This window comes from Budorcas taxicolor, chromosome 9 (assembly GCF_023091745.1).
Source record: "Budorcas taxicolor isolate Tak-1 chromosome 9, Takin1.1, whole genome shotgun sequence".
Taxonomy (NCBI): domain Eukaryota; kingdom Metazoa; phylum Chordata; class Mammalia; order Artiodactyla; family Bovidae; genus Budorcas; species Budorcas taxicolor.
This window is the reverse complement of record NC_068918.1, coordinates 61,915,637-61,943,199: the sequence shown is the minus strand read 5'-3', so window position 1 is coordinate 61,943,199 and position 27,563 is coordinate 61,915,637. Positions and strand designations below refer to the sequence as shown.

General features: G+C 42.1%; 1 protein-coding gene across 2 annotated transcripts in view; it reads left to right on the top strand.

The window, feature by feature from the left end:
* The first annotated feature begins 8,587 nt into the window (after positions 1 to 8,587).
* STX7 (syntaxin 7) overlaps positions 8,588 to 27,563 on the top strand; it is a 60,769-nt gene continuing 41,793 nt past the window's right edge. Inside the window, exons 1-2 of one of the 2 annotated variants that reach the window (XM_052645716.1) lie at positions 8,588 to 8,692; positions 18,836 to 18,986. In XM_052645716.1, the coding sequence (XP_052501676.1) occupies positions 18,902 to 18,986 (85 nt within the window). In that variant the 5' untranslated portion in view covers positions 8,588 to 8,692; positions 18,836 to 18,901. The remainder of the gene's footprint in view (positions 8,693 to 18,835; positions 18,987 to 27,563) is intronic. The other variant, XM_052645718.1, reaches the window with a different exon arrangement.

The window sequence follows — 27,563 nt, the reverse complement described above, 5'->3', positions numbered from 1 at the left end:
GGCCAGGCCTCCCTGTCCATTACCAGCTCCCGGAGTTTACTCAAACTCATGTCCGTTGAGTTGGTGATGCCATCCAACCATCTCATCCTCTGTCATCCCCTTCTCCTTCCACTTTCAGTCTTTCCCAGCATCAGAGTCTTTTCAAATGAGTCAGTTCTTCAAATCAGGTGGCCAAAGTATTGGAGTTTCAGCTTCAACATCAGTCCTTCCAATGAATATTCAAGAATGATTTCCTTTAGGATGGACTGGTTGGACCTCCTTGCAGTCCAACGGTCTCTCAAGAGTCTTCTCCAACACCACAGTTCAAAAGCATCAATTCTTTGGTGCTCAGCTTTCTTTATAGTCCAACACTCACATCCATACATGACTACTGGAAAAACCATAGCCTTGAATAGAAAGACCTTTGCTGGCAAAGTAATGTCTTTGACTTTTAATATGCTATCTAGGTTGGTCATAACTTTCCTTCCAAGGAGTAAGTAAGTCTTTTAATAAGTCTTTAAGTAAGTCTTTTAATTTCATGGCAGTAATCACCATCTGCACTGATTTTGGAGCCCAAAAAAATAAAGTCTGACACTGTTTCCCCATCTATTTCCCATGAAGTGATGGGACCATATGCCATGATCTTCATTTTCTGAATGTTGAGCTTTAAGCCAACTTTTTCATTCTTATCTTTCAAATTCATCAAGAGGCTCTTTAGTTCTTCTTCACTTTCTGTCATAAGGGTGGTATCATCTGCATATCTGAGGTGATTGATATTTCTCCCAGCAATCTTGTTTCCAGCTTATACTTCAGCCAGCCCAGCATTTCTCATGATGTACTCTGCAGAGAAGTTAAATAAGCAAGATAAAAATATACAGCCTTGACATACTCCTTTTCCTACTTGGAACCAGTCTGCTGTTCCATGTTCAGTTCTAACTGTTGCTTCCTGACCTGCATATAGGTTTCTCAAGAGGCAAGTCAGGTGGTCTGGTATGTCCATCTCTTTCAGAATTTTCCACACTTTATTGTGATCCACACAGTCAAAAGCTTTGGTGTAGTCAATAAAGCAGAAATAGATGTTTTTCTGGAACTCTCTTGCTTTTTTGATGATCCAACAGATGTTGGCAATTTGATCTCTGGTTCCTCTGCCTTTTCTAAACCCAGTCTGAACATCTGGAAGTTCATGGGTCACATACTTTGAAGCCTGGCTTGGAGAATCTTGAGCATTACTTTAGTAGCATGTGAGATGAGTGCAACTGTGTGGTAGTTTGAGCATTCTTTGGCATTGCCTTTTTTGGGATTGGAATGAAAACTGAACTTTTCCAGTCCTGTGGCCACTGCTGAGTTTTCCAAATTTGCTGGCATATGGAGTGCAGCACTTTCACAGCATCATCTTTTAGGATTTGAAATAGCTCAACTGGAATTCCATCACCTCCAATAACTTTGTTCATAATGATGCTTCCTAAGGCCCACTTGACTTTTCATTCCAGGATGTCTGGCTCTAGGTGAGTGATCACACCATCATGATTATCTGAGTCATGAAGCTCTTTTTTGTACAGTTCTGTGTATTCTTGCCACCTCTTCTTAATATCTTCTGCTTCTGTTAGGTCCTTAGTATTTCTGTCAGGTCCACACCATTTCTGTCCTTTATTGAGCCCATCTTTGCATGAAATGTTCCCTTGGTATCTTTAATTTTCTTAAAGAGATCTCTAGTCTTTCCCATTCTATTGTTTTCCTCTATTTCTTTGCACTGATCACTGAGGAAGGCTTTCTTATCTCTCCTTGCTGTTCTTTGGAACTCTGCATTCAAATTGGTATGTCTTTCCTTTTCTCCTTTGCTTTTTGCTTCTCTTCTTTTCACAGCTATTTGTAAGGCCTTCTCAGACAACCATGTTGCTTTTTTGCATTTCCTTTTCTTGGGAATGGTGTTTATCCCTAACTCCTGTACAATGTTACAAACCTCCATCCAGTTCATCAGGCACTGTTGATCAGATCTAGTCCCTTAAATCTATTTCTCACTTCCACTGTATGTATAATCATAAGGGATTTGAATTAGGTCATATCTGAATGGTCTAGTGATTTTTTCTGCTGCTGCTGCTAAGCCGCTTCAGTCATGTCTGACTCTTAGCGACCCCATGGACTGCAGCCCACCAGGCTCCTCCGTCCATGGGATTTTCCAGGCAAGAGTACTGGAGTGGGATGGCATTGCCTTCTCCGAACGGTTTTCCCTCCACGTTCAAGGTCAGGAGGGGCAGCCATGAGGAGATACCCCTCGTCCAAGGTAAGGAGCAGTGGCTGCGCTTTGCTGGGGCAGCAGTGAAAAGATACCCCACGTCCAAGGTAAGAGAAATCCAAGTAAGACAGTAGGTGTTGCAAGAGGGCATCAGAGGGCAGACATACTGAAACCATAATCACAGAAAACTAGCCCATCTGATCACACAGACCATAGCCTTGTCTAACTCAATGAAACTAAGCCATGCCATGTGTGGCCACCCAGGATGGGCGGGTCATGTTGGAGAGGTCTGACAGAATGTGGTCCACTGGAGAAGGGAATGGCAAACCATTTCAGTATTCTTGCCTTGAGAACCCCATGAACAGTATGAAAAGGCAAAATGATAGGATACTGAAAGAGGAACTCCCCAGGTCGGTAGGCGCCCAGTATGTTACTGGAGATCAGTGGAGAAATAACTCCAGAAAGAATGAAGGGATGGATCCAAAGCAAAAACAATACCCAGCTGTGGATGCGACTGGTGATAGAAGCAAGGTCCGATGCTGTAAAGAGCAATATTGCATAGGAACCTGAAATGTTAGGTCCAATTGGAAGTGGTCAAACACGAGATGGCAAGAGTGAATGTCAACATTCTAAGAATCAGGGAACTAAAATGGACTGGAATGGGTGAATTTAACTCAGATGACCATTATATCTACTACTGCGGGCAGAAATGGAGTAAATGTAGAAGAAATGGGGTAGCCATCATGGTAAACAAATGAGTCCGAAATGCAGTACTTGGATGCAATCTTAAAAATGACAGAATGATCTCTGTTCGTTCCCAAGGCAAGCTATTCAATATCATGGTAATCCAAGCCTATGCCCCAGCCAGTAACACTGAAGAAGCTGAAGTTGAACGGTTCTATGAAAACCTATAAGACCTTTTAGAACTAACACCCAAAAAAGATGTCCTTTTCATTATAGGGGACTGGAATGCAAAAGTGGGAAGTCAAGAAACACGTGGAGTAACAGGCAAATTTGGCCTTGGAGTACGGAATGAAGCAGGGCAAAGGCTAATGGAGTTTTGCCAAGAAAATGCACTGGTCATATCAAACACCCTCATCCAACAACACAAGAGAAGACTCTACACATGGACATCACCAGATGGTCAACACCAAAATCAGAGTGATTATATTCTTTGCAGACAAAGATGAAGAAGCTCTATACAGTCAGCAAAAACAAGACTGGGAGCTGACTGTGGCTCAGGTCATAAGCTCCTTATTACCAAATTCAGACTCAAATTGAAGAAAGTAGGGAAAACCGCTAGACCATTCAGGTATGACCTAAATCAAATCCCTTATGATTATACAGTGGAAGTGAGAAATAGATTTAAGGGCCTAGATCTGATAGACAGAGTGCCTGATGAACTATGGACAGAGATTCGTGACATTGTACAGGAGACAGGGATCAAGACCATCCCCATGGAAAAGAAATGCAAAAAAGCAAAATGGCTGTCTGAGGAGGCCTTACAAATAGCTGCGAAAAGAAGAGAAGTGAAAAGCAAAGGAGAAAAGGAAAGATATAAGCATCTGAATGCAGAGTTCCAAAGAACAGCAAGGAGAGATAAGAAAGACTTCCTCAGCAATCAATGCAAAGAAATAGAGGAAAACAATAGAATGGGAAAGACTAGAGATCTCTTCAAGAAAATTAGAGATACCAAGGGAACATTTCATGCAAAGATGAGCTCAATGAAGGACATAAATGGTAGGGACCTAATAGAAGCAGAAGATATTAAGTAGAGGTGGCAAGAATACACAGGAGAACTGTACAAAAAAGAGCTTCATGACCCAGATAATCATGATGGTGTGATCACTCACCTAGAGCCAGACATCCTGGAATGTGAAGTCAAGTGGGCCTTAGAAAGTATCACTACGAACAAGCTAGTGGAGATGATGGAATTCCAGTTGAGCTATTTCAAATCCTAAAAGATGATGCTGTGAAAGTGCTGCACTCAATATGTCAGTAAATTTGTAAAACTCAGCAGTGGCCACAGGACTGGAAAAGGTCAGTTTTCATTCCAATCCTAAAGAAAGGCAATGCCGAGAACGCTCAAACTACTGCACAATTGCACTCATCTCACATGCAATGGCACCCCACTCCAGTACTCTTGCCTGGAAAATCCCATGGATGGAGGAGCCTGGTAGGCTGCCATCCATGGGTTCGCTAAGAGTCGGACACGACTGAGCGACTTCACTTTTACTTTTCACTTTCATGCATTGGAGAAGGAAATGGTAACCCACTTCAGTGTTATTGCCTGGAGAATCCCAGGGACGGGAGAGCCTGGTGGGCTGCCGTCTATGGGGTTGCACAGAGTCAGACACAACTGAAATGACTTAACAGTAGCAGTAGCATATGCTAGTAAAGTAATGCTCAAAATTCTCCAAGCCAGGCTTCAGCAATACGTGAACTGTGAACTTCCAAATGTTCAGGCTGGGCTTAAAAAGGCAGAGGAACCAGAGATGAAATTGCCAACGTCTGCTGGATCATGGAAAAAGCAAGAGAGTTCCAGAAAAACATCTATTTCTGCTTTATTGACTATGCCAAAGCCTTTGACTATGTGGATCACAATAAACTGTGGAAAATTCTGAAAGAGATGGGAATACCAGACCACCTGACCTGCCTCTTGAGAAACCTCTATGCAGGTCAGGAAGCAACAATTAGAACTGGACTTGGAAAAACAGACTGGTTCCAAATAGGAAAAGGAGTACATCAAGGCTGTATATTGTCACCCTGCTTATTTAACTTCTCTGCAGAGTGCATCATGAGAAATGCTGGGCTGGAAGAAGCACAAGCTGGAATCAAGATTGACGGGAGAAATATCAATCACCTCAGATATGCAGATGATACCACCCTTATGGCAGAAAGTGAAGAGGAACTAAAAAGCCTCTTGATGAAAGTGAAAGTGGAGATTGAAAAAGTTGGCTTAAAGCTCAACATTCAGAACACGAAGATCATGGCATCTGGTCCCATCACTTCATGGAAAATAGATGGGGAAACAGTGGAAACAGTGTCAGACTTTATTTTTTTGGGCTCCAAAATCAGTGCAGATGGTGATTGCAGCCATGAAATTAAAAGATGGTTACTCCTTGAAAGGAAAGTTATGACCAACCTAGATAGCACATTAAAAAGCAGAGATATTACTTTGCCAACAAAGGTCCGTCTAGTCAAGGCTATGGTTTTTCCAGTGGTCATGTACGGATGTTAGAGTTGGACTGTGAAGTAAGCTGAGGACCGAAGAATTGATGCTTTTGAACTGCGTTGTTGGAGAAGACTCTTGAGAGCCCCCTGGACTGCAAGCAGATCCAACCAGTCCATCCTAAAGGAGATCAGTCCTGGGTGTTCTTTGGAAGGAATGATGCTAAAGCTGAAACTCCAGTACTTTGGCCACCTCATGCGAATAGTTGGCTCATTGGAAAAGATCCTGTTGCTGGGAAGGATTGGGGGCAGGAGAAGGGGACAACAGAGGATGAGATGGCTGGATGGCATCACCGACTCAATGGACATGAGTTTGAGTGAACTCTGGGTTGCTGATGGACGAGGAGGCCTGGCGTGCTGTGATTCATGGGGTCGCAAAGAGTCCGACACGACTAAGCTACTGAACTGAACTTCAATATAAGTCTGTATTTGGCAATAATAAATTCATGACCTAAGCCACAGTCAGCTCCCAGTCTTTTTTGGCTGACTTTGTAGAGCTTCTCCATCTTTGGCTATAAAGAACATAATCAGTCTGATTTCGGTGTTGACCATCTGGTGACGTCCATGTGTAGAGTCCTCTCTTGTGTTGTTGGAAGAGGGTGTTTGATATGACCAGTGCGTTCTCCTGGCAAAGCTCTATTAGGTTAGTGGATTCTTTACCACTGTGCCATCTGGGAAGCTCCTCTCACTCTTATTTCTCTTTATTTTCCCTCATTCTCCAAAGTCTTCTTCGTACAATGGAATTATGAGCACATCACACCTTTGCTTTCATCCTGTAACTCCTATTAGGTATTCATGTAACATGATATGCATGTTTTCAGTATGTAGATTCCATTTGACTTCCTGGTCTCATGCCCCTCCATTCCACCCACTTTGCTTTATCTAATGAAAGTCATAAGAGATCCCTGAGAGTTTACACTTGCCTATGATTTTATGTTTTACGTGTTCTTCCTTTCGAGTGGAATGTCCTTTCCCATCTTGTCTCCCCAGTAAACTCTTACACATTTTTCAAGATTCTAGTAACTCTTCCTTTTTTGAAATGGTCCCTGTCCCTGTAAGTGATCTTCATCTCTGGGCTCCCTCGGCACTGTGTAGAAATCTTTATCACAGCATTTCTTGCAGTGTTCTGGGAGAGATCTCATTCATTGAGGGAAAATACTGTAATCTCATTTTGAGATTTGCATTGCCTCACACAGCACCTAGCACAGGGCAGAGCATCAGTGAGTATTTGCTGAATGAAATAAAGGAAGAAATCAAGATGTTGAATTAGGTCACCTGGACCTGTGCTTCTCATAATTACTTGTGTGATTTTGATGATGTTTCTTTGGGTTTCAGATTTTTTTTCATCTGTCAAATGGGGAAATAGAGCTAGCTTTTCTGTTAGGCTTTCTCCAGCTTTAATACTAGATGGCTGAAATTATCATCTATTACAAAGGCTGAAATACATATTTTATTTGATTACATAATGTTTTATAAAAAGGTTAAGAATACTGGAAAAAAATTTCACATAAAAATCAGAGTTTCCACTATATCTCAACAAAGCTGATAATTTGATTATATTGGGCCAATATTCCTAAAAGTCTACAATCGGCTCTAGCTGAATCATGCTGCCCCTTTAGATGCGAGTGTATGCGTTTTGTCTGACAATCCTGCCCATCTTTTTCTATTGTCCCCTCTTAACAGAGACAAAGTATACGTTGCTGCCTATTGTCACACTTACACCACAGTATTCTTCAGGAAAAATGAGAAATAGAAAATATTTCTTGGGGATTTTCCTGGTGGTCCAGTGGTTGAGAATCTGCCTTTCATTGCAGGGGATATGGGCTTGATCTCTGGTCAGGGAACTAGGATCCCACATGCCATGGGGCAACGAAAGAAAGCCTGAGTGTTGCAACAAAGATGCAGCATAACCACAAAATTTAAAAAAAAAAAATTCTTGTTCTCATTTCTCTGTTTAAAGGAGAAAAATGAAAAATAAATGGAGAGTCTCTTCTATTTCTTATCTTTGGGTGAGCTCTCACTTAAGTACATTTGTATGCATAATTACAAACAACCTAAAATTTGCTCCTAAAGTGAAAGTATTAGTCCCTCAGTCATGTCCAGCTCCCTGCATTCCATGGACTGTAGCCTGCCAGGCTCCTCTCTTCTTGGAATTCTCAAGACAAGAATACGGGAGTAGGTTGCCCTTTCCGTCTCCAAAAATCTGCTTGGGTGGTACCAATTCAAAGTATTCTGGCTTTAGATTTCTTTTCCAGCTTAGCTCATCTGGATTTTGATGTCCTGATGATCCTCTCAGAAAATACTGTTGCCTTAATAAAGACAAATATGTGCTTTGTGCTCAGTTGGGTCCAACTCTTTGTAGCCCCATGGACTGTAGCCCACCATGCTCCTCTGTTCATGGAATGTTCCAGGCAAGAATACTGGAGTGGGTTGCCACTTTCTATTCCAGGGGATCTTCCCAACCCAGGGATCGAACCTGCGTCTCTTGGGTCTCCCACATTGGCAGGCAGATTTTTTACTACTACAGCACCTGAGAAGCCCCAATAAAGACCTCATTAATTAATCTGGTATTTCTTTCACCTGAAGCAACTGATGCTTTTTATCTAACGATTACTTTATTTTTGAATATCATAAGAACATTCTCTGCTCACTTCAAATCCTGGGAAAACTACTTCCTGCCTTTCAAGGATGCTATGAAAACTTGTCTAAGAAAGCACAAGGAAATTACTCTTCGTTTATTCCTTCATTGTTCCTGTTAGAACGGCAAGAACTGCATATTTATACGTTTGCATTTTTTTAATGGACCTGCGAATACGGTCTACTGTAGATAAGTGTTGGGAAACAAGATAAGGCATGCGTTGATGATACGGCCTGAAGTCTAAGGAGGCCGAAATGACCCTATAAAGAAAACAGCAGCTCTCTATTCCCTCTTCTTGTTTTTTACACGCAAACTAGGGCGTTCGCCATCCGCACTTCAGACCTCAAAGAACACCTCCTATGTACTGTGTAATTTTGCAGGAACCCCTATTCCTTATCTTAGAACCAGAGGGGGCGGGGAAGGCAGCTGTCACTCAATTCCACTGGCCAATGAGAGGGGAGAAAGCCCCGCCTCCTTCCCCGGGTGCTATTGCGGGCATGCGCAATGAGCGTTCCAGCGCCACCACCCATCAGCTGAGAATCGTAGCTGGGGGCTCAGGGGCCCTTGGGTCCCCGCGGCCAAAGAAGGAGAAGGAAGCCGAGGAGGTCGGGGTAAGAGGAGCCTCGGGAGGGGGTGTCTCTGGCGGGGCGCCCCGAAAGCGCGTGTCCCCGTGGCTGCCGCGCCACCTCGTTTTTTGTGCGCGTTGTCAGGTGGCCGCCGCCCCTGCGCTTTGCTGCAGGCTCCCGGGAGTCGGAGGGCCGGCGCTAACCCTGCCCCGAGATCGCGCTGCTCCCCACGCCCCGCCGGCTGGCGCGGGTGCGCCGCCCGATCAGGCGGGTCCCGCCGGCCCTGCCAGCCCGGCCCGCCCAGCGCCGGCTGCGCTGTAGCCTCGCCTCCGCCCCGGCCGCGCTCGCTCAGGCGCACGGGCGGGCTACGGCGCCCCGGGGCGGGGCTGGTGCCCGAGCCGCTCCGGCCCAGCTCTGGAATCCAGCTTCTGCCTCGGGCTGGACACCAGTTGACCTCTTCCTCTTTTTAACGCACGGATTTAGAAAACGCGCTTTAAAGTTCTCCTCTCGAATACAGATGGAGAAGGAAATGGCAACCCACTCCAGTATTCTTGCCTGGAGAATCCCATGGACGGAGGAGCCTGGTGGGCTACAGTCCATGGGGTCGCAAAGAGTCGGACACGACTGAGCTACTTCACTTCACTTCTCGAATACAGAACGACTGAAGACGTACATTTCTGTAGTAAAGGAGCCGCCTGTTTATTCGAAGGCTCATCGTGGTTGGTTTTCGGTTTGGCAAGGAGAGTTTGACATGCAGCCTTTCTTTGATCTTTTCAGTGCAGGAAAGCGTTAGTCGCTCTTTCGTGTCCGACTCTTGTGCGACCCCATGGACTCTAGCCCTCCAGGCTCCTCTGTCCGTGGAATTTTACAGGCAGGAATACTGTAGTGGGTTGCCATTCCCTTCTCCAGGAGATCTTCCCGACCCAGGGATCTAACCCACGTCTCCTGCATTGTAGGCAGATTCTTTACCATCTGAGTACCTGCCCTTAATTGGCTTGCAGAAAGCCCTTTGCAGGTACATAAAATATTCCAGGATACCTCCCGACCCCGCCCCTTTTGTTTTTTAGGTTGTTACTTTCCTTAAATTCAGACAAAAAGAAAAAAATGCCCTTCCAGTCAAATGTATATTTTTTTCCTCTCAAGGCTCTTAGATTTGCTTGGCTCTTATATTTGCTTGGCTCTTGTAGACATACGTTAATTTTTGTTTAATTCAGATCAACATATTCTGACCATAATTATACATCATCAGCCCTGGGATTTCTTTGGAAGGAATGATGCTAAGGCTGAAACTCCAGTACTTTGGCCACCTCATGCGAAGAGTTGACTCATTGGAAAAGACTTTGATGTTGGGAGGGATTGGGGGCAGGAGGAGAAGGGGACAACAGAGGATGAGATGGCTGGATGGCAGCACTGACTCAATGGACGTGAATCTGAGTGAACTCCGGGAGTTGGTGATGGACAGGGAGGCCTGGCGTGGTATGATTCATGGGGTCACAAAGAGTCGGACACAACTGAGCAACTGAATTGAACTGAAAGCTTGCACAGCATCTGGAAGAAAAGAAAATGGTTAAATGCTGTGCTGTTCAGTGATACTGGAGGTGAACGTTTCTTCTGGGGTTGTCCTGATCACCGCCCCCACCCCCCCAGGGCAGAGACTTATAGCAGTGTTAAACTGTTTGCTGTGATGTGGACAGGACTCTGCTTGGCAGGCTGCTTTGAGAAGTTTGTCCCAGACTTTTGACTGGTTAAGAATTAAATTCTAGTTCAGATTTTCTGTAAAAGTTACCATTTTAACTCAGTTACATCTACATTTTTCTTCAGATATCTTACTTCTGCTGTTCCTGATCTTGAAATCAGTCTGAATTTTGATTATGATCTCAAACTTTAGCCAGGGGCTGCTGGTTAAAAAATAAATCATATAGAACACCTGCAGTAAGTCTGAGTAAAGTTTGCTGTAATTCCATTTAATTTGAAAGCTTAGAGCGTGAAAGGGTAAAAAATAGTTCTTGGTATTGTGGACCAAACCAAGATAGTATGATAATTTAACGGATGGAGGAGGTGAGCTAACAAGTGCAGTTAATGCAACTTATGTTGACAGTGCTCATGCTTGTAGTAGAGTGATCACCCTGACATCTCTGGATCATCTTCTGTGGCCCCAGCACTTGTGAATTCCACAAGACTGGCAGGCTTGTCTCTCTCATCTCTGTATTCCAGAGGTAGGAATAGATAACAAATGATGTACTGACTAGATGATTTTAAATGATGATTAGCACTGTGATGCAGTAGGTTAAATCAGCAGAGTGGCAGAATGGTGACTCCGCACTTCAGATCAAAGTGACCGTAGAATACTTCTCCAGCCATGTGACATGACTTACGGGGGGGGGAGAGAAGAGCAAGTCACCGAGGGAGGGGGCGGGGGTCATGGGACGAGCTCTCCAGGGAGAGAAAATAGCATGGAGCAGTGGCCCAAGTCAGCGATAAGTCTGGGACATCCTGGATCTGAAAGAAAGCCCTCGAGTTCACTGTCTTAGCAGTGGTTATATTAACCCTCAGCCTGGGCGTGTGTTCTTAGGAAATAGGTACATTTGTTTTACAAATATTTATTAAGCACTTATTATATATACAGATACTGAAAGTAGAGCAGTCTACGCAATAGACCAAAAAAAAAAACCACCACCAAAAACAAACAAAATAAACCTGCCCTTCTGGGAGCTTATTTTTGGAGCACAAGTTGGAGGGAAGTACTGCTGATGCTCACCGTTAAGAAAGTGAAACTGACTATAAACTATTTCTGTTGCTTTATCCGCACTGAATTTATAGAGCATGACCTTTATGTTAATTGGAATTTTAAGGATTCTGCACTGTGTCCATTAGTAACTAGGAATAATGTTTGATGCTCAAGATTCCTTTTTAAAAATCCCCTTTGTTCTTTTATTTGTGCTCTTTAGAAACAGGCTTAAGATTCTCAGTACAAGTATTGCACTTTGATCCTCTCTTCCCATCTTTCCCTTTGTAATGTTTATATATCCTCTTAGAATGCTATTTTTTGAGGTGTTTGGTGAACACTGTTCAATAGAATTTTGCTGAAATGGAAATGTTCCATCCGTGAGCTGTCCAAGCCAGTGGCTACACAGGTATGAACACTTGATAGTGCAAGTTTAGATAATGAGGTATAGTTATTCTGAGTCATAAAACTAGGAATTCTGAATGGCCTTTCAGAAATATACAGCGTGAGTGCTTTGGTGCATTTTAGCTCTGGGCTACGTGCTGGATGGAGAGTGACATGCAAAGCAGACATCAGAATAACTTGGTTGATGTAACCTGTGTGCAAAGATCATACACTTTTAAATCAGTTTATAGTTAGCTGTGTATCTGTTTCTATGTATTTTACAGTATAGTTGGTTGTTTGGATCCTTTATTTCTCATAGCTCATCATCAGGAGAGCCAATCACTGTTGTTTTTTAGATATCACTATAAGCAGAATAAGAGAAGATGAGGAAGCTATGCAGCCGTGTTACCTTGATTCATCATGAAGTCACTCCAGGCCTATTTCCCCATCTTCCTTGAGTTTAGCCAGATTTCATACAGGGTCTGCAGAAAGCTGGTAAATTTGGTGTTTCTGAATTGAGTGGGCTCACCTGTCCTTAATTTTGTTGTACAGGGCAGCAACAACATGGTTTTGTGTTTTAAAATATAGCAACAACATGGTTTTGTGTTTTAAAAATATAGTAGGCTTTAAGATTTAGTTTCAAATTTTAGTTCTTTTCTTACATTAAGTGTGTTGCTTATTCTCATTATACCTCAATTTCTTTGTGTAAAAAAATCATAATTATTATTGTACCTATCTCCGTAGGCTTGGTGGAAGAATAAACTGAGAAAATAAACATGAAAGTTGTAAACACAATGCTTAGGAAATAATGTTAGTGATAATCTCGTTGAGTTTTTCTTTCCCTTCCATAGATCACAGTTTCTTTTCATTCTTAGCTCAGCACTGAGCCAAGAGACTCACCACTGCACCCTTCCTCTAAGGAAATGCCAACCAATCCAACAGTGGTAGCCCTTTTGGGTGAATGACGCTTAGTTGTCTCACCAGCAGGAACTTCCTCAAATGTAGGCTCTCGAGTAAAGGGATGAGGAACACTGGTAGTTTGTAGCTATTTGGTTGATTCTCTGAAGAGCAGAAAAGGAGACCATAAAAGAAAACAGTGGGGAGGCTTATCCTAGGCTTGTTGAGTCTTGAGGGTTAAGGTTAATGCTACAATATGAAGTGGCAGTCCATGGGACTCAGTGATCATACTCCCCACTCTGGGGGAGAAAGCAGGCCTCAGCTACACCTGTGGTCGGGTGGTCCTGAGGCAGGGAAGGTGGTTGATGTTGCTCCTGCAGGTGCAAGAGCGGAGCTTTCCTTTCTTCTGTGTAGAGTAGGAAAGCTCTTGGTCCCTGGATGTGCATTATCTCATTTGGATCCTGGCTGCAGGCCCAAATGTTACGTGTCTTCCTCAAAGTAGAGACTTCTCATTTTTGCCAGTTCCACTGGCAGCTGAAAAGGCAGTTGGTGAGTTCCTGCAGCTTCAAAGACATAAAGACACTACAGAGAGTGAAGAGTGTGACTTGGAGATAGGGATGTGAGACTCATTTGTGTGTGTGTGGACGGAAGAGCACCCCCAAGAGAGTACATAAAGAAGAAAGAGGAACACGTCCTCATCTAGTGTGTTTGTGTAGGCAGTGAGCCTAGTTGATAGAGGGAAAGGAGAAAGAAAGATATCAGTGAGCCAGGAGGATGTTGCCCCTGTCTGTACAGTAAAATATTATTTGGCAGTGAACAGAAAGGGAGAACGCAATGGCAACCCACTCCAGTGTTCTTGCCTGGAGATTCCCAGGGACAGGGAAGCCTGGTGGGCTGCCGTCTGTGGGGTAGCACAGAATCCAACACAACTGAAGCAACTTAGCAGCAGCAGCAGCAGCAGTGAACAGGAAGGAAAAATCGATACATGCTGCAACATGAATGGGCCTTGAAAACATGCTGAGAAAAAGAAATCAGTCACAAAAAGAACACATTGTATGATTCCTTTAATATGAAATGTACAGAACTGGCAAGCCTGTAAAGACATAAAATAGATGAGTGGTGGCCTGCAGCTTAGGAGCTTGTTGAGAAATGGGGAGTCACTGCTAATGGGTATCAGCTTTATTTGGAGGGTAAGGAAACGTTCTAGCAGTAACGTCGTGGTTGCACAACTTTTTATTATGAGTATTTAAAAACACCATTGGATAGTGCACTTTAAATGGGTGAGTGTATGCTGTGTGCATTGTATCTGAGTAAACTTGTGCTCAATTTCCAGCTTTTTGGACTGCAGCCTACCCGGCTCCTCTGTTCATGGGATTATTCAGGCAACAATACTGGAGTGGGTTACCATTTCCTTCTCCAGGTGCTCTTCCTGACCCAGGGATTAAACCTGCGTCTCCTGTGTCTCTTGCATTGGCAGGCAGAATCTTTACCCACTGAGCCATCAGGGAAGCCCTTTTCAACCCCCAAGCTCTTACTGGGGGAAAAAAGATGCAAAATTTAGAGATCTAGTTGGTGTTTTGTAGGCAGCTTGGGATAGTATTGATCTCGTTGAATTCCAGGTCCAGTGTAGTTTGGGTCCTCAGCTCTTCAGGTGGCTGCAAGCCCAGGTCCAAGGCTACCTGGGAGTAATCTTATTCCTGCTGCCCTGCTGCAGTGGTTCTACTGTTTGAGTAGAAGTTTCATTCACCCTTTTATGAAATTGGTTTTGGGTCTCTGACAATTCCTTAGTGAAGTCCAAAGGGCTCAGAATAGATGAACTGGACCTGTCAATCAGGGAGAGAGAATGGAGAGCATCTAAAACTTCCCAGGGATTCCAGGGTGGCCTCGATACAGCAGAGCACAGGCATGGCCCCAGCACTGTTTTTTCTGTGTCAGCCGTTCCACTGTCGTACTTGTTACCAGCACCAACCGCTAGATCAAAGACACATATTTCCTTGTGGTCTCTTCCCCCTGATTACCAGAAATCTCCAGTGGGTTCTTCTTGCAACATATTCAAACCAAACCTAGCATCCAGAGCCCACCCTCTTCTGTGACATCTGTTTTATGGGGCAGCAAGGACTGTTAGAACCAGAACCCTGGAATTGAATTCCACCTCTGCCTAGTGGGTCGTTTGGGATACCTTTCCAGTTACTTAATCTTCATATGCCACAATTTGCCCATTGTGGCACCCCATTCCAGTACTCTTGCCTGGAAAATCCCATGGACAGAGGAGCCTGGTAGGCTGCAGTCCACGGGATCGTGAAGAGTCAGACACGACTGAGCGACTTCACTTTGGCTTTTCACTTTCATGCAGTAGAGAAGGAAATGGCAACCCACTCCAGTGTTCTTGCCTGGAGAATCCCAGGGATGGGGGAGCCTGGTGGGCTGCCATCTATGGGGTCGCACAGAGACGGACACGACTGAAGCGACTTAGCAGCAGCAGAAAGCCAGGTTTATTTGCCACTACCTACTTTAAAGGGAAGAACTTGAAAATTAAATTAGACTGTCCATGTGAGATGCTTTTCATTTCACAGATGTGCAGTAAATGTTAGGCCATTGCACCTTTTCCTTCTCTGTGTCATCTCCTGCTTAACCAACCATGAGGCATCGGATCCAGGATTGACCATAGATTTCCCCTTCCTTTGGTAACTGACACACTGCCTTCGTACTGTCCACATGGACTGGGTCTGTCTGCCTCAGCTTCATGTCTTTGCCTTTTTTGTTTTTCATATATTCATACTCAGGTATCCAAGTCTTACACCTGAGTTTCATAAATTCTTTTTAGAGAAGAGTGATAGTCATGTTTCCTTTTCCCCATCCCTATCACTTTTGCCTGGCACATGACTTTCTACTGATCCAACCCACCCACCAGCAGAGATGGGATTCAGTTCCAGGATTCTGGTTCTAAAGCTACCCATCCTTGCTGCCCCCTAAAACTAATGTCACAGAAGAGGGCAGGCTGGTATTGCTTTTATTGTTTTATATTATTACCTTTGTCATTCTCGTAAATGGAAGACTTGATTTGAGCATTCTTTGGCATTGCCTTTCTTTGGGATTGGAATAAAAACTGACCTTTTCCAGTCCTGTGGCCACTGCTGAGTTTTCCAAATTTGCTGGCATATTGAGTGCAGCACTTTCACAGCATCATCTTTTAGGATTTGCAATAGCTCAACTGGAATTCCATCACCTCCACTAGCTTTGTTTGTAGTGATGCTTTCTAAGGCCCACTTGACTTCACATACCAGGATGTCTGGCTCTAGGTGAGTGATCACACCATCATGATTATCTGGGTCGTGAAGATCTTTTTTGTATAGTTCTTCTGTGTATTCTTACCATCTTCATTCCAATCCCAAAGAAAGGCAATGCCAAAGAGTGGTCAAACTACTGCAAAATTGCACTCATCTCACATGCTTGTCCTGGAGAAGGGATAGGCTACTCACTCCAGTATTCTGGCCTGGAGAATTCCATGGACTGTATAGTCTATGGGGTCACAAAGAGTCTGACATGACTGAGTGACTTTCACTTCACTCACACACTAGTAAAGTAATGCTCAAAATTCTCCGAGCCAGGCTTCAACAGTACATGAACCGTGAACTTCCATATGTTCAAGCTGGTTTTAGAAAAGGCAGAGGAACCAGAGATCAAATTGCCAACATCTGCTGGATCATCAAAAAAGCGAGAGAATTCCAGAAAAACATCTACTTCTGCTTTATTGACTATGCCAAAGCCTTTGACTGTGTGATCACAACAAACTGTGGAAAATTGTGAAAGACATGGGAATACCAGACCACCTGAACTGCCTCTTGAGAAACCTATATGCAGGTCAGGAAGCAACAGTTAGAACTGTGCATGGAACAACAGACTGGTTCCAAATAGGAAAAGGAGTACATCAAGGCTGTATATTGTCACCCTGCTTATTTAACTTCTATGCAGAGTACATCATGAGAAATGCTGAGCTGGATGAAGCACAAGCTGGAATCAAGATTGCTGGGAGAAATCTCAATAATCTCAGATATGCAGATGATACACCCTTATGGCAGAAAGTGAAGAGGAACTAAAAAGCCTCTTGATGAAAGTGAAAGTGGAGAGTGAAAAAGTTGGCTTAAAGCTCAACATTCAGAAAACCAAGCTCATGGCATCCGGTCCCATCAGTTTATGGGAAATAGATGGAGAAACAGTGGAAACAGTGTCAGACCTTAATTTTGGGGGGCTCCAAAATCAGTGCAGATGGTGACTGCAGCCATGAAATTAAAAGACGCTTACTCTTTAGAAGGACAGTTATGACCAACCTAGATAGCATATTCAAAAGCAGAGACATTACTTTGCCAACAAAGGTCCATCTAGTCAAGGCTATGGTTTTCCCAGTAGTCATGTATGCATATGAGAGTTGGACTTTAAAGAAAGCTGAGCACCGAAGAATTGATGCTTTGAACTGTGGTGTTGGAGAAGACTCTTTGAGAGTCCCTTGGACTGCAAGGATATCCAACCAGTCCATTCTAAAGGAAATCAGAAACTCCAATATTTTGGCCACCTGATGTGAAGAACTGACTCATTTGAAAAGACCCTGATGCTGGGAAAGATTGAAGGCAGGAAGAGAAGGGGACGACAGAGGATGAGATGGTTGGATGGCATCACCATCTCAGCAGACATGAGTTTGAGTAAACTCCAGGAGTTGGTGATGAACAGGGAGGCCTGGCCTGCTGCCAACCATGGGGTCCAAAGAGTCCAACACGACTGAGCGACTGAACTGAACTGATTCAAGCAGATGCTTTCTCTTGATTGTTTTGTTTACTTGTTCGCAGCTCCCCAGGGCCTAATGGGGTGTCGGGTGTGTAGCAGATTCAGCTAGCGTGCTGACTGCCCAAGCCTTTACAGTGTTCCGAGCACACTCGGTGAAAAGGTAGTAGAGGAGTAGCTGAAATTCTTTGCTGTGCACAGTTCTGTCCACAGGGACACTCCTTTTTATCCTTTTTCCCTAACTATGACTGATGTGTGGTATGAACTGAAGAAGAACAGATCTTCATTTTACTCTCTTTCTGTGGCAGCTGCACCACTTAGCTTCCTGTGCTAAGATACTGGCTTCCACAGCAGAATTCTCCTTCCTCTGTCAGGGGAGTGTGCTTGTGATGGGCCTTTTACTGGGTATTTCCTTTTTTCTTAACTTGTTGGCTCTGCTCTTTCAAATTAAACCTTTTTCCCCATTAAAATTAGAGACCCATTAGTGAGCTGTTCCTGTGTTAAGTTAAATGAGAGAAAATGAAATTTCTGGGGAAAGCCTGAAATCTGTGTGCCATATAATTCATAATTGAATGCCTTTTCTCTGCCAGGAATTATTTTAAATGTTGGAGAAAGAAAGATAGATAGTATGTGAACCCTGGCCTATAGTTGCTCACAGTTTAATTAAGGAGAAAATATACAAATGGTTAAAAGGATACACAGAAAAGGCACTTATGGTTTTTCTGGTGGTCATGTATGGATGTGAGAGTTGGACTGTGAAGAAAGCTGAGTGCCGAAGAATTGATGCTTTTGAACTGTGGTGTTGGAGAAGACTCTTGAGAGTCCCTTGGACTGCAAGGAGATCCAACCAGTCCATTCTGAAGGAGATCAACCCTGGGATTTCTTTGGAAGGAATAATGCTAAAGCTGAAACTCCAGTACTTTGACCACCTCATGCGAAGAGTTGACTCATTGGAAAAGACTCTGATGCTGGGAGGGATTGGGGGCAGGAGGAGAAGGGGACGACAGAGGATGAGATGGCTGGATGGCATCACTGACTTGATGGACGTGAGTCTGAGTGAACTCCGGGAGTTGGTGATGGGCAGGGAGGCCTGGCATGCTGTGATTCATGGGGTCGCAAAGAGTCGGACACGACTGAGCGACTGAACTGAACTGAACTGAATTGAAGTCATCCTTTGCGAGATCAAAGATGTTTCCAAAGGGAGTGGATAATTTGAACCTTATTTTCTTTAACATGTTTAATTCAGTTCTACCCTATAAAGTCCATTTTTAAAAATATCAACATGTGAGTTTTACTCTTTGACGGATTCCTTTGGTAAATTTCAACCCTGTTAGGTTCATCAAATTTGTAAAATCTAAGGAGTAACTTTAAAATAGGTATAATTATGTGACTTTTATGTTATTTAGGTAACTGCTAAGAAAACTGCACTTCTCACCAACAGCTGATGAAATTAGTGAACAAGCAAATCAACCATGTCTTACACTCCAGGCGTTGGTGGTGATCCCGCCCAGTTGGCCCAGCGTATCTCTTCCAACATCCAGAAGATCACACAATGCTGTGAGTTGAGTTTTAAATTGACTTTACTGTTTGTTTTCAATTCTTCATGGGAACTTGGTGGAGATTCAGAAATGGACAACCAGTGTTCCTCCAAGAAGAGGTTTTAAAAGGCTAGACCTCTTTAGAATGAATGTAAGAAATAATTATGTTAGAAGAGATAACACTTAACTGCATTTTTCTGTAGTGTGTTAGGCAGTTAATAAATGTTCATTAACGAAAGGTTAACAAACGTAGATACCAAGGTTTGCTTTAAAACTATGTGATTCTGGATGAGATCTGATGAAATCTCATAGCTTTGGAACTTGGAAGCACTTTCACGTTTTAGGAACTTTTGTTTATTAAAAATAAAATCTGACTGGATATGATTTAGGTTAATTTTGTCAGGGTAAATGTGTAGTACATTATTAAAGACAAGGATGAACTAAAGTAGGGGTATTGTTCTCTCCTGAGGCAGATGTAGAAGATAACCATCTCGACTCCCCACAAATTATCCTTTGCTGTACTTGTCAAAGTCGGAATACTAGAAAACTAGTTTAATGTGGCATATTGTTAGGAATTATTACTCCTGAGTATATATAATAAGAATTTTTTTAAAAAAAATCACAGATCTGAGCTATAGGTTTATTTGACTTTTTGTTTCTGAATCACAGCTAATCCTATACCTGGATTATTCTAGTCATTTTGCAATCAATATGTTGGTCGTCTGGACTTACCTAAACTCTTTTAGGATATGTTAATCTGCATAGTTTTATTTTTCAGCCTACTTCATTAAGGCTACTCTGCCAGAGTGCTGACACACTGGAACATCTGAAATGTTTTCAGATGACCAACTGTGTTTCTGTAATCATTAACTTCCCAACAGTTATTACTCTACCTGAAAGATTGAAGTGAGATATCAGTGTGTTTTGGAGTCAAAGGGAGTAAATTAGATTACAGATGATCCTAAAAAAGTGCTGTTATGCTCAGCAGTGTAAGGTAACTCATATTCCGATTTGGGGTAACTCTAGTTTTCTTTGGCTGTTCTTGGAGGAGCAAGGAAGGGAATAGCGTGGAGGTCCCACCTTATCCCCTGCAGAGTCCATAGGATTGGTGCACTGAGGGTTGTTCCAGTTTGTCCTGAGGCACCAGTGTTGGCTCCACCTTGCTCTTCTGACTTCAGATCTGTTCTTGTAGTTAACTAAAAGGGCCTCTCCTTTCTGTGGCTCCCTCACTGCTGATGAGAAATAATGCTAGTCTGCCTCAGGCTACCTGTGGGAAGATAAAGAGAGTTTATAATTTTAATTTGCCTATGTGGAAAATCAGGACCTGTATCCAAGAAAGGAGGCCAGGAGGTCTTTTTCCATAGGATAGGATTGGTATCTTACGTTGGGAAAGCTAAATGGCATCAGGAATTCTGGGAAGAAGATGGGAATGACTGTAGTGCCCAGAGATTACAGAAGCAGTGTGCACCTAGTGATATGAAGGATGCATGGATTGGAAATGGTGTGTGAGCTTGAACTGGAAGGAAGGTAGAGTTAACTTCAGCTGGGTCACGCTCCCTCAGAAAGAGATCGGTTCACAAGGCCAGCCAGATGATATGAGGTAAATTGGACCAGAGTTGCATACTCATGGCCGGGTTGATAGCTAAATATGTGACTACGTTGTGGTTTGGGGCCGTCTTGGAGGATGTGGGAGGGTGAAGAGAAGACCCAAAACTCTTGTTTTTAATAGCCTTGTGAAAGTGAAGTCACTCAGTCATGTCTGACTCTTTGTGACCCCATGGACTGCAGCTCACCAGGCTCCTCTGTCCATGGGATTTTCCAGGCAAGAGTACTGGAGTGGGTTGCCATTTCCTTTTCCAGGGGATCTTCCCGACCCAGGGATCGAACCCGGGTCTCCTGCATTGTAGGCAGACGCTTTTACCGTCTGAGCCACCAGGGAAGTCCCAATAGCCTTGTGAAGAGCCGTTAAAGAGACTGGGACTGTTCAACCCTGGGAAGGTACAGTCACCACCTTCAGATGTTTGAAGCACTGTCTTGTCTGAAACACAAGGAATATACTCTGCTTTATCATAGCGTCCTCCACAGATGAACAGAGCCACGGTAGTCAGTCCTCAGTTTACGAAGGAATAAGGGCATTTGAACAATCATAATTGTTTAGAGATAGAATTGTCCACCTCAGAAGCAGTGCAATTCTGAGCAGCATATGGTGGTAAGATATTTCTCAGGTCTGTTACTCAGAGTTTTAGATACCTGAATAATGATTCAGACTGAGTGACTTTAAAGTTTTGATTTTAAGTATTTATTCATTCAGCAAATAATTTATTGAGCATCATCTGCTTGCTTGTCACTGTTTAAGACCCTGGGTATCCAGCAGTAAACAAGACCCAAAAGGTCCTGTTCTGTAGTTTCCAGTATGAGGAGAAATGAATGTTTTTGTTTTTGTTTTTAATTAATGAGCAACTTAATTTCCCATGAAGAAAAAAAAAAATAATGAGAGTGATGTGAGAGCAGGTGATTAGGGAGAAGCTGCCTTAGGTTAGAGAATCCTCTGAATGCAGAAGAGGAGGGGCTGATAGAAGATACTGGGGAAGAGCAATTAGTTGGAAGCCACAGCTGGTAGTTTTAAAAAGCAGTCCAGAGCTTGAGGTGTTCAGAAAGCAGGAAAAAAAGAAAAATCCAGTGTGGCTGATGCACAGCACTTGAGGCAAGAGTGGCAAGAGGCAGAACTGGGAGAGGAGGCCAGTCAGGTCACCTAGAACCTTGGAGGCCATGTGAGGCCTTGTGGAGCTTAGATTTCAGTCCAGGAGGCAGGGAAGAGACACAGTCAGATCTGCACTTTGAAAAGATTACTTTGGCTGCTGCTTAGAAAATAGACTTTGAGGAAATAGGAGGAGGACACCCTGGCTATGGCAGGGTTTTGAAGAGAGAGCTGTTGCCTTGCCCCAGAGTGGTAGGTGGGGAGCTGGCGAGAAGTGCTGGATGTACCGTGGAGGCACTGCCAGCAGGACTTGTAATGCTTGGCGTGGGCGGGGGCGAGAGGGAGAGAGGACGTCTGGGTGATGCCATGGTTTTTGCATTGAGCAGCCAAGTGGATGGTGGTGAGTATGTACTAAGATGGAAAGAACGATGGTTCAGGAGATGTGGGAGAGTTTTGTTTTGGCCAAGTAAATTTTGAGGTGTCTTTTAAGCATCCAAGTGGAGATGTCAAACGTCTAGTTTAGATATATGAGTTTGGAGACCAGAGTGCCATCAGAATGCAAATGATATTTAAAACTATAAATCTAAAATAATCACATAGAAGGGAGTAGAATTCAGAGGGTTAGAGCTTAAAAAAAAAAAATCTTGACGTTGGGAAAGCAGGGAGAAAACAGCATAGGCAGGAAAGGAACGACCATTAAGGTAAGAAGAAAATCAATCTCTGCTGGGGTTCCAGAGATTAAAAAGAGTGTTTTAAGGATGGGTGAGGCATCATGTGTCTAATGTTGCCAAGACACTGAATAAAATGAAAACAGAGAATTGAATCTGGCAAACTGGTGACTTTGAAAGAGTGAATCCCTGGATATAGTCCAGGGATGAAAAGCTGGTTCAGCCTCCGCAAATCAGACCATGTGATGCATACAATGCATTAACAAAATGAAGGATAAAAATCATATGATCATTTCAGTAAATAGAGAAAAAATGTTTGACAGAATTTAACATCCATTTATGATAAAAACTCTCAACAAAGATGGGTATGGAGGGAACTTACTTCACCATAGTAACATCCATAGTAACAAGCCTGCAGCTAACATCATACTCAATGGTGAAAAGCTAAAAGCTTTTCCTCCAAGATCAGGAACAAGCATAAGGATACCCATTATTGCCACTTTCATTCAAAAGTGTTGGAAGTCCTGGACAGAGCATTAGGCAAGAAAAATAAATAGAAGGGATCCAAATTGGAAAGAAAGAAGTAAAACTCACTATTTGCGGATGACATGATATATATATAGAGAACCCTGAAGACGCCATCAAAAAACTAGTATAACTAATAAAATATAGAACTAATATAATCAAATTAGTGATGTTGCAGGTTACAAAATCAATACTCAGAATCCGTTGTGTTTCTATACACTAAAAACAAACTATGAGAAAGAGAAATTAAGAAAATCCCATTTACAATTGTATCAGAAAGGAATGAATTTAACCAGGGATATATATTGAAAAATACCAGACATTAAGAAAAGAAATTGAAGGAGACACATATAAATGGAGAGCTATTCCATGCTTATGGATAAGAACAATTAATATTATGTCCATATTACCCACTGTAATCTACAAATTCAGTGTAATCCCTATCAAAGTTACAATGGTATTTTTCATAGAGTAAACAATCTTAACATTTATATGGAATTGCAAAACATCCTGAATAACCAAAACAATCTTGGGGAAAAAAAAAAAAAAAGCTGGAGTAATCACAGTCTCTAATTTCAAACTATTACAGAGCTATAGCAATTAAAACAGTATGGTATTGGCATTAAAAACAGACACATAGGTCAATGCAAAAAAATGGAGGGTCCAGAAATAAACCCATGTATATATTATCAATTAATTTACAATAAAGCCAAAAATATATAGTAGAAAAGGAGTCTCTTCAATAAATTGTGATGGGAAAACTGGACAGACACATGGAAAAGAATGAAACAGGACCGCTATCTTACACTAATACACAAAAATTAACTCAGAATGGTATAGACTTGAACATAAGGCCTGAACTATACAACTCCTAGAAGAAAACATAGGTGGTGAGCTCTTTCATATAGGTCTCAGCAATGATTTTTTAAATTTGACAACAAAAGTGAAACCTACAAAAGCAAACATAAGTGAGACTGTATCAAACTAAACCGCATAGCAAAGGAAACCAAAAAGACAAGAAATAACAGGTGTTGGTGAGGATGTGGAGAAAAGGGAACCCTTATTCACTGTCTGTGGGAGTGTAAATTGGTGCAACCACTATAGAAAATTGTATTGGGGGTTCCTCAAAAAATGAAAAGTAAAATTACCACTGTGCTGTTGTGTTAGTCATTCAGTCATATTCAATTCTTTGCAACCCCATGGACTGTAGCCTGCCAGGCTCCTCTGTCCATGGGATTCTCCAGGCAATAATATTGGAGTTGGTTGCCATTTCCTCCGCCACGAGATCTTCCCAACCCAGAGATCAAACCCCAGCCTCCCATATTGCAGGCAGATTCTTTACCATTCGATCCACCAGGGATTCCCATATGATCCAGCAGTTCTACATTTGGATTTTTATCCAAAGGAAACAGAAATGCTAGCTTGAAAGTGTGTCTCACTTCCATGTTCATTACAGCTTTATTTACAATAGCCAAGATATGGAAGCAACCTGTGTCCATTGATGGCTGAATGGATAAAGATGATGTGGTGGATAGATAGATATACACAGTGGAACATTTTTCAACCATTAAAAAACCCTGAAATCTTGCCATTTGTGACTGCATGGATAGACCTCAAGTGCACTGTATTAAGTCAGACGAGGGGGCAATTACTGTATGATCTTTCTTGCATGTGAAATAAAAATAAACAAAAACTCAAAACCAAAAAACCCTTTAACTTCTGCATATGGAGAACAGATTGGTGAGATTAGTAGGTTGTCAGGGGTGAGGGGTGGGAGAAATGAGTCAAGGGGGTCAAAAGGTAAAAAAAATATATATATATATTTTAACTAAAAAGAAGACGGTTCACAGATTTGAAAAATTCAAAAAGAAGAAAGGTGGTGTCCTATCCATGGTCCTTGTGTAGATGGAGAAAAAGGAGACTGAATGACTGACCTGTTCCACTTAAAGGGACTTCCCAACACCCTCTCACCTCTGCGTATATTACTGACCAGAATTTAGAGTTACATGGCTACTGCCAGGAAGGCTGAAAGCATCTTTTAGCTGGATTGCAGTGTGCTCACTAAAAATGGGGATTTCTCTACCTGAGAGAAAAGAGATAAATCAATTATTTAGGAGGCAACTAGTCGATTCTACCACAGAAATACAGAGATGATCAAAGAAAAGGTGCATTTTTTTCCCACTACACAAGGGAAATTCTGGTGAAAGTATACTTGTGAAAGAATTGTCTTTGAAAGTGGGAGGCTATGGGGAATGGACCACTGATAAGTGGTTTGCCTTTTTATCCACTGTACAGATTTGTTGCAAAGTGTGGTGTGGACTCGAAATCTGATGGGTAAAGATGGAAAGTTTCTGAGTTCTGAACAAAATAGAAGGCACAGGCATCAGATAGATAGTGGGAGAGAAAGCTGTTAGAAGTTTATGGAAAGAAGAGAAAGTAAACTACTTGAAGTTTTGACAGTTGAGAGAATGGGTGTACCAGGGAAGCAGAGGAAGGTTGTCTTTTTTAAATTCTAAGATTAAATGTTTAAATGTTGGTAAGTTTGTATTTCGGTAGAGCAAATTACTGCTAAAAATCTAACCTACCATCAAGTGTGTGTTACTGATAAGAAATCACATGGAAGTGAAAGGGAGAAGTGTGAAATTTCACTTCACTTTTTTCCCCATCTGGTAATGCTAATAATATTGAATGTGATTGAATAAGATGATACTTTGCAGCCCATTTAGGTACTTCTCTTCACACTACATTTGCATCTTTTGAATTTGTGTCAGTAAAATTATCTAATTTTACAGAAGAAATCAAAAGAGAAGATGCTGTAAGTAAGGAAACATCCTCATATTTAGAATCTGTACATCTATTCAACTGAAGCTAAAGTCTCCCTGAGTATTGCAGTGGGAAGATTTATTTTCATATTGATTTTGATTAAGATCAATGAAAATGTGTAAAATACTAAATTGTATGGTTTAATTTATACCAAAAAAAATATTGAGTTGTATGGTTTAATTTATACCAAAAATAGCAGTCAAAAGACTTAATTCTTGGAGGAACCCCAAAATAGCATTGAGTAAAGTTGGAATTTTGTGAGTTTTCAAAACATTATTCTGGCAGTTCTGTTTTGCAAAATGTAGGATAGAGGAAACAAAATGTTTTTAAACTTAAGTGGGTTTTTTTTTTCCTCCCTATTAAGCTACTTTTTGTTACAAATAATCTCTAGTCTTGTTGATTTGCTTTACTTATGATGTATTTAAACCACATTCAGTTCAGTTCAGTTCAGTCACTCAGTCGTGTCTGACTCTTTGCGACCCCATGAATTGCAGCACACTAGGCCTCCCTGTCCATCACCAACTCCCGGAATTCACTCAGACTCACGTCCATCGAGTCAGTGATGCCATCCAGCCATCTCATCCTCTGTCGTCCCCTTCTCCTCCTGCCCCCAATCCCTCCCAGCATCAAAGTCTTTTCCAATGAGTCAACTCTTCGCATGAGGTGGCCAAAGTACTGGAGTTTCAGCTTTAGCATCATTCCTTCCAAAGAAATCCCAGGGCTGATCTCCTTCAGAATGGACTGGTTGGATCTCCTTGCAGTCCAAGGGACTCTCAAGAGTCTTCTCCAACACCACAGTTCAAAAGCATCAATTCTTCGGCACTCAGCCTTCTTCCAACTCTCACATCCATACATGACTACTGGAAGAACCATAGATGGACCTTAGTCGGCAAAGTAATGTCTCTGCTTGTGAATATACTATCTAGGTTGCTCTTTTCTTCCAATGAGTAAGCGTCTTTTAATTTCATGGCTGCAATCACCATCTGCAGTGATTACAATAATATAATTTATATTAAGCATAAAATATTTAAATATTCTAAACATGTAAATGTAAAATATGTTAAAAATAAAATTATGTTAAAATAATATCACTTTCTAAGTATATGCAGTAAATAGATACAATAAACTAGAACTTTATTAGAGATTTCTCTGTGGAGCATTTAAAATGATTAAGAACCTGTTTTTATCCTAAGGGAGAAAGTGTTCTGTTGACAGAAAGTGTTCTGTGAGTCAGCAAGTTGTTTGTGCTCCATTTTGACAGTATTCTCTATTGCTGGCCTTAACATGGAATTAAATCTTTCTTAGTGCAGTGTTCTAGGCAACCATTCCCAATAGACTGAAGTTGACGTACAAATGAAACTGATTGTTATCCAAAGACCAGAAGATCATAGTGCTTTAAAGACATGCTTAGATTTAGTTCTCAAGTTATTGTTTTAAACAGTACCATTTTCATTAACAGTATGAGGAAAGGAGATATGCACTCGTTTACCCTGTAACATCTGTATTTTGTTTGAGACATCCTATGTGTGACATCCAGGACAAGGATAAGCAAGTCTCTGTGGGTTGAAAAGGCTTGAGCCTACTATATGAGGTGAACCAGAAGAGGGTGTTTCGCAGGGCCCCCTCATCCTGGTGCAAATACACACAATTCAGAGAAGGACTCAGGACACATGGAACACACACAAAGAATGCATGTTTTTGAAAGAAACAGATAAATATATTGACATCCCTTCACATAATTAAAGACTTTTTTAAATTAAAAAAAAGAAGTATTTATATATATATATATATATATATATATATATATATATATATATATATATATACACACACACACACACACACATAGAGAGAGAGAGTTGTATAGAAATTATTAACTTAT